The sequence below is a fragment of the Meleagris gallopavo genome, chromosome 1 (genome assembly GCF_905368555.1).
Source record: "Meleagris gallopavo chromosome 1, MGAL_WU_HG_1.1, whole genome shotgun sequence".
NCBI classification, from domain to species: Eukaryota; Metazoa; Chordata; class Aves; order Galliformes; family Phasianidae; genus Meleagris; species Meleagris gallopavo.
The window spans coordinates 100,789,414-100,799,798 of record NC_139404.1 but is presented as its reverse complement, the minus strand read 5'-3'; the positions used below and the strand labels follow the sequence as shown (position 1 = coordinate 100,799,798).

Here is a 10,385-nt window from a genome sequence, read left to right as displayed (position 1 = left end):
CAGCTGAATGTAAAACATGGGTACAAATCCTGAGTTGTTTCACACATTTAATTTTGCTGAATGGTTTTTCTATATGGGTTGTAGCTAGCTTGTGCTTAGCTTAAATCTTTTTGAGAGCAGAAGTGGTAGAGGAGTTTGTGACTGCAAATTGGTAATTTGCTGCATGAAGTTTGAGTAATAAACTTGGCTACTTTTGCAACTGTTGGTCTCCTGCTGTTAGTCAGTGCAATGAACAGTTCACCAGACGTTTCCAGCCGAGGGCTGGGCTTCGACTATTAACCCTACAAAGACAGCAGCGAGTTGTTTCGATCCGTTCCACGAAATCCTCAATCTGCCGCTTAGGGGGCGGTGTAACCGCCTGCTGTAAGGACATGGCGTGCACAGGGGAGGAGGGCTGAACGCCGGAACGCTGCGAACACAGCGCAGACGGACTAAAACGAATCCAGACGTCCCACGACTGACGAGGTTCCACGGAGCCGCCTGGCGGCAGATAGCGGAGCGGCGGGGGGAACCGTGCTGCCGCTGCCGTTGTTTCCAGCGGAGCCGGGCGGGGAATGCACAGGGGCTGAGTCGGAGCATGGCGGCGTGCTGGGCCGCCCGCTGCCTGCGGGGCGGGCGGGAAGGGCGCCGTGAGTGGCGGCGGGACGGGGGCTGGGGCTGGGGAGTCGCGGGGCGGCACTTCCTTCGGTCTTTGCTTTCAGCGGCTGGGTCTGTCGAGCGGAGTGGTGACCTGCGGGCTGGGCCGTCCTAGGCGGCCCTGGGGGCGTTTGTTGTTGTTGGGATGTTAGCGGGGAGCGGGTGCTGGGCACGGAGGCAGGTGCTGTCTGCACTGTTGGTGTGTCTGAGGGAAGACTAGCAGTGCTATGTCCTGTCCCCCTTTCTGCAGAAACCGACGTATAAAGAGGTTTTGAAATCTCTTCGTTAATTTTAGGTCGTGTCTTTTACCAGGGTTCAACTCTACATTCTCTGCTTCTCGACTGACATCAGATGAAGTTATTCGGATGCGTAATGAACTCTTTACCAAAGAGAAGGAGAGGCAGTTATCTCTTTATCCACGAATTGAGAAAATTGAAGTGAAATACACTGGAAAATCTCACCCTGGCAGCGTGTTTGTAATGAACAAAGCTTTATCTACACCGTACAATTGTGCCATGCGTAAGTGAGCGGACTCTTTAGCGGTCTTGTAAACTGCATGGGTTATGGAATCATAAGGTTGGAAAAGACCTCTAAGATCACCCAATCCAACCATCAGCCTGTCCCCACCGTGCCCGCTGACCATGTCCATCAGTGCCATGTCCAAACAATTCCTAAACACCTCTAGGGATGGTGACTGCACCATTTCTGTGGGCAGCCTGTGCCACTGCCTCACCACTTTGTGAGAGGAAATTTTTCCTAATATCCAACCTAAACTTCCTCTCAGATGGTTGTAGAAAGCAGTAAGGTCTCCTCTGAGCCTCTTCTTTTCCAGACTCAACAATCCCAGTTCCCTCATCTGCTCCTCATAAGACTTGAACTCTTTTCTGATGTCAGTGATAGGGAAAATTAGTTACCAATGGAAGTATTTGCCATCCGAACTTGAAACATTTATGTTAGTGGTGTTTTAATGACCTTGGTAAGGGATGTGTATTCAGAATATTTGTATTTAAGCTTACAATATATTTTTAATGTGAAGTCAGTGTTTACATTAAGCTAGATGACAACATGTAGGGGAGTTGGAGTAGATGACATTTAAAGGTTCCTTCCAATTCTAAGAATTCTATGAGTCTATGTATATATGACTAGGTGACCTTTAAAGGCCCTTTCCAGTTCAAGTGGTTCTATGATTCATCATGTGAAATATATTTTACTGATGTGAAATATATCAGTAGAAATGGAGTTGATTTTTTGTAGGTTGTTAATAGCTCATCCTTCCAAGTCACTTTAGAGTAGTTAACCTTGCAGTATGTTGTTAGAAATGCAGAGGTCTGAACTGCTGGCTCTGAGGAATTATGTTAATAACTGTGTGACTTGTTTCTCACTTTCTTTAGATTTAAGCGAATGGCATTGTAAGAAATCTGTTCTAGCTCTTGTGGATGGTGAAGTCTGGGATATGTATAGACCCTTGACCAAGTCTTGTGAAATTCAGTTCCTCACCTTCAAAGATGAAGATCCAGAGGAAGTAAACAAGGTAAGTCTGCATCTTAACTGATTGCAGGTGATCTTGATCACAACCATTTTATTCTGTACCTCTGTTTTAGTTCCTTGAACTTTGTTGTCATGAAAGTTTATAGATATTTTTAATGGCTGGCACGTCATGGTTATTGTTATTTAGAGCACAGTGTGGCAAGGTGATATGAAGGCATCCCTTTCAACCTATATTGTATGATTATATAATTTGAGATTTAAATATCTCCAGAGAAACAGCTTGCCTTTTCACACAATTGCAGAGGTTGGAAGGGACCTCATCAGGTCCAACCCCCCTGCTAAACCATGTTCCCAACAGTAGATTGCATAGGTAGGTGTTCAGATGGGTCTTGAATATCTCCATACAAGGAGACTCCACGGCCTTACTCCAGTGCTCTCTCACCCTTACTGTAAAGAAGTTACTGCACATGTTGTACAGAACTTCCTGTGTTCAAGACTTAAGGCTATTATTCCTTGTCCTATCACTACACATCACTGAGGAAAGCCTGACTTCATCCGTTTGCCTCTCACCTTCCTTTAGGTGTTTATAAACATTAATTGGATCCCCGATTTTTAATTTTGATTCTCTTGATGGATGTTCTAATCATCACCAAACAGAAGTTTAAATTCTAATGAAAGTAATGTTTGGGTTGACATGGAGGTTTGTGCCTAATTCAGTGAAATGTTGGTGTCCTTTGGTGTAAATAGGTGATGTTAATAAATTGTGTTCTGAAATTCTTACAGGCCTATTGGCGTTCTTGTGCCATGATCATGGCAAGTGTGTTAAAGCGGGCATTCAAAGATGAGTACTCTGTGAATCTGGTTAAAGCTCCAGAAGTGCCAGGTAGTTATAAATGTTTTGTAGTTGATTGTCTTGTCTTTTTCTGCTTAAATGAATTCTAATAATGTTACAAAAGAAAATCAGAGGCTCCTTTTCCAATGATTGTACTTAGCATTTGTGTGTGTTATATGGAGTTGTTATAGGCTTGTGTTTGGTAGGATGTAACCATACACTTTGCAAAATTTGGTGTTAAAAAGAAACCAATTTACATAAATCTCATAGGAGATCCCATAGAATGACTAGTTTCTTATTATTACTTTTTTGTTGTTGAGGTAATCCAGAATTTGTATTTGATTATGTTAAGTAGTTGGGCTTTAAACTGTATTGACTCTACATAACATTTAAGTTATATAGCTGCTCTGAAGTGTGAACTAGGTGGACTGGAAAAAAGAGAGGAGCTTATCTCCTCCTAAACTGTTTTTCTGTATCAGTTGATACACTAAGGATTAAACCTGAGTTCCTTTGCCATCTACCCAAATTACTTTTCTGAAGTAGTGGTTTTGGTCTATGCTTTGAAGATGTCAGGAGTCTTATTCAGCATAATATTGGCAGAGAGAGGGAGGAGTAGATGAGGGAATCTGTGCTCCTGGATGCTCCACTGGAAAAATAATTATCAGAAGCAAAATGTAACATACCAAGATTTCTTTAACTTATCTTTATCAGGCCGAAAATAATTTCTTCATTCAAGTACAGAAGATTGATCTGGGTGATTCCTGGATAAGTGTTGTAATGCTTCAGATTACATAAAGTTAGTAACTTAAGGATATGACCTTTTAATTGTGAAGCCATGTGAGTAATGTGAGCACTTGATGTATACATGGCAATTTTTAATAATTCAAGTTGGAAGATTATTGGTGTATATAGGAATAGGGTTAGTAACAACTTGTTCACCTGTAGCCTAACATTCACAAAAGTGAGAAAATGCACAAGGAGGATTAATTACGTGGAACGATTAATTACGATGATCCTTGTGGGATCCTTCCAACTCAGGATACTCTATAATTTTAGTAACAAAGCTTACTACACAGTTATATATTTGACATATAATTGTTGTTTGGAGTCTTCCTGCAATTGATTCCCTTTTTAACAATTTCAGCATTTGTCTTGATGGCTAGATGTAGAGAAAATACTTGGCATAATCTTGCATATGCTAACATACATCATTACAGTGTAAGTATAGAAATAATGTGAACTTACTGGGTTCATAAGCTTAATTTTTAAGATGTCAATAGCTCGATAAGCATACGCAACCTTCTTTTAGTCATTTTAGTTCAGCTCTAAAATTGTCTGATTTCTCTAGGCAGTGAATTCTCCTTTATAATTGAATAGAGCAAATTTAGTTTATGATGCAGAAAAAAATGCTGTGAAATACTTTCAAAGTGTGTTTTTTTTTTTCTTTCATTCTTGGAGATATACTTTTTTTTTGTTCTTTAATGTGTATTATGTCGGCATTAAACTTAGACATTTGAAATGAGTATTTCACATGCGGTGATGTGAAAATGATGGCACAGATTTAATCAGAGTGTGTGTTCACAGCTGAAAACCTGTATTTTATGATAACAAACTTTCTTCTGTTTTTCTTACTCATTTTGATGTATTTGTAAGAGTATAGTATGGCAATGAAATGCATATTTCATTACAAACATGAATATTTTCTCTTTGAAATTGCAGTGATCTCTGGAGCTTTCTGTTACGATATAATTTTGGACAATAGACTGAATGACTGGAAACCAACAAAAGTAAGTGCAATAATTTGCCCAAAATGTTTTGTAGCTTCCATCCTTGTCCAGTGGTTCTTTGGTGAGGAAAGAGGGCAGTGGTGTAGATAGAGTTTTTTTATTTTTTTTTTCCCCTGCTTTTCATAGGGTGCTTTATTTTACATTGGGAATATGCCTCAGAAGCTACATCTCTGCATGTATCATATACTGCCTCTTCCGGAATAGAGCTCTCAGCACACAAACTGGGTTTCTTTTGGATGTGTTTAAGTGCAGAGCAGTCCTCCAGATACTTTTAAGTTTCAGCTTTAATCTGAAATACAACTTCAAAAGCAGTTGGCGTGGTTGTTGGGACCACAGTGCCATCTTTGTTACTATACAGCTCCACTCCTAACTAACATAACTAACCTTATCTGGTAGCATAGGTGCCACGGTAGGCTTACAGCATTTGTGTGAGCAGAACCCTCTGACAGTAAAAGTGTCTGTAATTCGTGTATTTTCACCTAGTGGTGTACAGCACAATCAGTTTATTGTTGTAAAAGAGCTGTGAGCGCATTCAGCATAAACACTTCTTAATAGCTTGTATTTCATGCCCTTCAGTAAACCTAATCATCTACAAACTTTGGTAGCCAGTGTTGTCACAAGTGTTTCACTTTGCTCTTCTGTCTCTTGCCAAAATACCAGCAGATATGTGTGTGGCTAACAAAGAAGTGTTAGTACAGTGCAGAATTTTTCTTTGTTATGGCCTTACAGTTAAAATAACAGTCCGAAAGACTTTGTGAATGATGTAATAAATGCTGTTTCTCCTAAAAGCAATTTCTCATTTATCAACAAATTTGTATATGCAAAGCTTTGGTGATTAAATTCTAACTTACACAGTATTTTTTCTTTTGATTCCGCTAGAGTGGAGATTGTTTATAATTGGAATTGTGACTCTGGGAAACAGAGTACACAAATAAATCTTGAACGGTGTCAAGACTGTATATGAATACATCGCGTGAGGAAAACCTGAGAAGTTTAACTCCCAACAAATATATATGTTTTTTTCTGATGGAACAATGCCTATTGGTTTGTTCTTTAGCGTTAAGTTGCTGATAATGACTAAGGATTACAATCTTACAGCAATAGTCTAATACTTAGTATCTAGTTTGTTGTTTTGTCTAATACTTAGTGTTTCTTCTGCTCTAATCAGTACAGCTGTGGAACAGTGGCGACAGATTTATATGTATCAATTACTTTTCAGGACAATTTCCGTTCTCTTACAAGGGATGCCAGTAAGCTAATTGATAAAGACCTGCCATTTGAAACACTGCATGTTGAAGCAAAAGTAGCGCGTGAAATGTTTCAGAATAACAAGTAAGTGTATGAGTTTGCCTTAATTCACTTAAATCCCTAGAATAAGGTGTGGCAGGTGAAGTAAGACGGTACATCTTTCACCATTGTGAAAGTGTGTCAACATGTTTCCATTGCCTTTGTCCCATTAGCTCATTTCATTGTTAGTATTCTCTCCAGAGGGCAACACGTTTGCTGGACATAGTTTTGTGAGACATGGGAAGACTGTGGTCTTCTAAGTTTAATATTGAGCTTTAAGATTTCATGCCTTTGAATTGGAATTCTGGAGATTAGACTTTTTGTTTGCTTGTTGCTTTAAGCCTTTGCTCAAAAGGCTTTCATGTTTAAAGAAATGTAGATTTTTCATATCTCACTATCTTCAAATGAATATTTGATGAAATGCGGTTTTTGAGCTCTACAGGGGGAAAATGGGCAAAATACTCTGGGCTGTGCTACAAAAGAAAGCCTGTTTAAAGGATTTCTTTTAGCTGACAGACCACTTACTGTTTTGGAAAAAATTACCTGGTCCACATCTTTTTGGTAGTTGGAGAAAAGCGGGGAAAATGATAAATAATTTGTCATTTTGTGAATTGAAATTTTGCTCAAAGCTAAAGTTTTTGCAAAAATAAATAGTATTTTCAGCTTAATTATACTAATGTGACATATAGACAAGTATCTCTTTACTAGGTTGGCTTTTAAGCGTTTAGAGCTGGTAGGAGTTGACTTCTGTTAATGGCATTAGACATTGTATGTGTTCCTAGTATGAGAAGAGACCACTTTGCTGTCTTGCAGATGAGCAGTGGTTGAGGACCACATGTTGCATATGATCTGTTTATGTGACCTGATAGTGTCTGCTGGTCTGTCATGGTTGACATGGTCTTATGTATCTTGAAAACCTTTCACATAAAGTAGTAGATTCATTTTATCTTTCTGAATAAAATTTTTGAGAGAGCATGGACCTCTTAAGACATATATATGCTTTATGAAACATGCCAGTACACATTGGCATGTGAAAGTAAGGGTTTAAACCTTGTTTAAAGCTCTCATAAATACAACCATGATAAAAGAAAAATGGTCCTTGAACAAATCTTTTCTGAACTCAGTGTTAAAGGTAAGAATTTTTTTTTTTTCTTGTTCAGGTATAAAATGGAGATAATAGACCAGAAAGCTTCTCAGAACAAGGAAGGAATTGTGGTACTACATAGGTGAGTAAAACTGAATTCTCTTTCTGTAATATTTCACTGAAAGATTTAATTATATTGAAAGTAATATCTGCAAGTAAGAAAAATAAATGACTTATAGATTTTAATTTAAAAATCACTCTTAATTGCTGTTTGTACTCTATCAAGGTTTTTTTATGATATCCTTCCTTCCACTCTCTGGTTTGAATGACAAATTTAACTCGCTGTTAGAGGCAGCATGGCTTCAAAAATTTGATATCTTTTGGACTTCAGGGATAAATTCTCTAAAGTCATTTTAGGAAACTGCGTGACCTGTACTTTTGCTGCAGGAAACCTAGAAATGCTGAACAGGGAATGTGCTTAGATTTGGTTTGGGATTTGTGCGGGTTTTCTTTCATCCTCTTTGATGTGTTCTGTAGATGGGATTTTGCTAATCAAAACCAAGTAGAATTGTAATTCTCTTTGATTATATTTTAGTCGCAACAGGTTTTCTTTCCCCTTTGGTTTCCATTAGGTTTGGTGACTTTGTGGATGTTAGTGAAGGACCTCACATTCCAAGGACAAGTTTCTGTTTCCAGTATGAGATAACAGCAGCTCACAATCTTCAGACTAGTCAATCTGAATTGATATGGAGGTTCCAGGGCGTGTCCCTCCCAATCCATTTGAAGGTAACTACATTTTTTTCTGCATTTTTTTTCTTCATTTTCTGCATTTTTTTGCTTCTATTTTTAAAGTTAGGGCATTTGGTGTATTTTCTGATCTTTATTTTATACTGGTGATAATTCAGAGGCAAGAGGAGTTTGAGTGGCAGAAAGGGATGGCTCAGGATGATGATGACAGTGGGTGTTTGAGGTTAATTCCTTGGAACTGTTGTGAATGTGGAATCAGAATTGGAAAAGTTAGCAAAAGCATACTCTTAATGTTATCTCTCAGTATTCAAAGTGTGGTTTCATTGGTGCAATTGCTGCATGGCTATTTCATTAGACTTGCCTTAGCGAATTGTTTATTGTTGTGAGCTCCCAATGTTTATTCAGATTGAGGAAAGAGCAGAACTTTGAATTTGCATTCGTGATGAAGGGTACTTCATCTAAGTCTCTCATTTACAAGAAAGTAAAATCTGAAACAGCAAATCCTAGCATTAATGTGTTTTAAAGAAGGGCTCTGCAAAAATATAGCTAGAGACAGGAGTCCTTCTTCCCCCTCCTTTTGACTTCTGTTATATTGGCCTATGATCCAGAACGTGTGCTATTGTCTCCACTGGGAAAGTTTGTGGGAGACAGATGATATTTTGAAGTCCTCTTTAATCAGAGGAATACAGGCAAATTGGACACTAAAGTAATAAGCTGTAATGTGTGAGTTAGGGACTGAGATGTTTTTATGCCATAATTTCTATGTACTTGTCAGAATCTAATCTATAGTAAGATTATTTTTCAACCTCTGGTAACATTTAATAACATTTAATACAGGCTCATCACACTGTGTGGCACAAACTGCTGGAAAGATCAAAGAGGCTGGTAAGTCTCAGTGGTGAAATTCATCTTTCCAAGTATGATAATACGCTGTGATATTTGAATGATTAGAGATGAGTAATATTGTCAGGAATATATCTTTATTAATGGAAATGTTAATGGGTGAAGAAAAATTGAATGCACATGAAATCTAACTGCTTTGTAGTAGAGAATGTGCTGGTATTGTTTTTGAAGTTTGGCTATTAAAATGCATTGTACCATTCAGAAAAAACAAAAACAAAAGCAAACAAAAAACATTATTTGATCAGGATTTTTTTTTTTTTTTTTTTTTACTTTTCCAGAAAACTGGAGCAAAATATATTGGATTTTCATGACTGAAACTGTCTGCTATTGAGAATCTCAGATGTTTTTTTTAACAGTCTCTCTAAGATACTTTTAATTATCACTTGAGACTACATCAGTATTTTTCAAATATAAGAAAGTTTAAAAGTGGAAACTGGCTTATCCAAGAAAAGTTTTACACTGACTGAATAAATGCAAAAAGGCAAGTTTTTAGGATAAATGGATCAACAAAATCTAAGTTTGCATACAACCAGAGATTGACTTTCAAAGCATGGTTAAACCTAGGAAATCATCATAAGAATTAAATAGCAGAAGTTTTTGAGTCTTCAAAACAATTATTTTATTTACTTTCATAGCAAAGAAAAGAAAAAATACTGCATACCTACTTAAATTTGTTAGCCAAGGAGGTGCTCAAAGCCTAACCCATGAATTTTTTTAATGAAATTAGTTTGAAGATGCTTCTTTTTCAGATTGTTTTATTTTGGAGACAGCATTTGTTTGTGAATGCTGTCCTTTCTCTTTAGACTGACAGTGTGAGGGGAGGATTTCCAGGATCCAAACTTAGATCATGTTTAAAAAACAATAACAAAGTTGTTATGTTTCTGCAGGTCACTGAGGAAAAAAGTGCGAAAGCAGCAGCAGAAAGTCATGAGGCGAAAGATGAAACTGAAGAAGGAAAAACTCTATCAATGTAATTTAACCTCTAAATGTACATAATAAAATAGTGTGGATTTTGGTTTTTTTTCTTTGCTTGGCTTATTTGTGCTACGTGTAAAAATGTTTTGGTTTAATTCATTTGAGTTCTGTAGAGCTGAATCATGGATAGATGATTTAGAGAGCCAGTATTTCACATTTCAGTCTACTTGAATTTCAGTTTTCTGCTACTGTTAGGCATTAATTTTACCTTTTTTTAAAAAAAAAAAAAAGTTTCATTTGTGACAACTTACCTTGCAAATTACCTTTGTCCTTACCTCAAGAACAATTTTATGGGTTCAGATGTTGTCCTCTCTGATTTGTACCGTTTGGCTATCCTCTTCGATGTAATATAATTTCAGGACTCCTTGTTTAGTCTTACATGAAGAAAGAATGTATAACTCCTGACATTGTGTGTTTCTTGCTGGAGATTCCTGATGAAATTCCACTGACTTCTTTGCCTACTGCATTAGGAAGTTGAGACAAATGTCTTAAAAACAAACAAAAAAATCTGCCAAAAAAACCTCCCAGAAGCCCATAAAGGGTTATAAAAGATTCTTCCTTTCTAATTTTGATATTCTGTCAGAACTGGAATTAGATTATCTTTTGTCTTTACTGTTCAAAAGATTTCCCATTCGATATCTCACTG

The 10,385-nt window shown here is 37.5% G+C and overlaps 1 protein-coding gene across 1 annotated transcript; it reads left to right on the top strand.

Annotated features, from left to right (window-relative positions):
• The first annotated feature begins 495 nt into the window (after positions 1-495).
• On the top strand, positions 496-9,785 carry MRPL39 (mitochondrial ribosomal protein L39). The gene is made up of 10 exons (XM_085241455.1): positions 496-629; positions 949-1,155; positions 2,028-2,167; positions 2,908-3,007; positions 4,676-4,743; positions 5,963-6,075; positions 7,191-7,256; positions 7,747-7,900; positions 8,699-8,746; positions 9,652-9,785. The coding sequence occupies exons 1-10, from the start codon at positions 578-580 to the stop codon at positions 9,736-9,738; spliced, it is 1,035 nt and encodes a 344-aa protein (XP_085097581.1). The 5' UTR covers positions 496-577; the 3' UTR covers positions 9,739-9,785.
• The last annotated feature ends 600 nt before the right edge of the window (positions 9,786-10,385 follow it).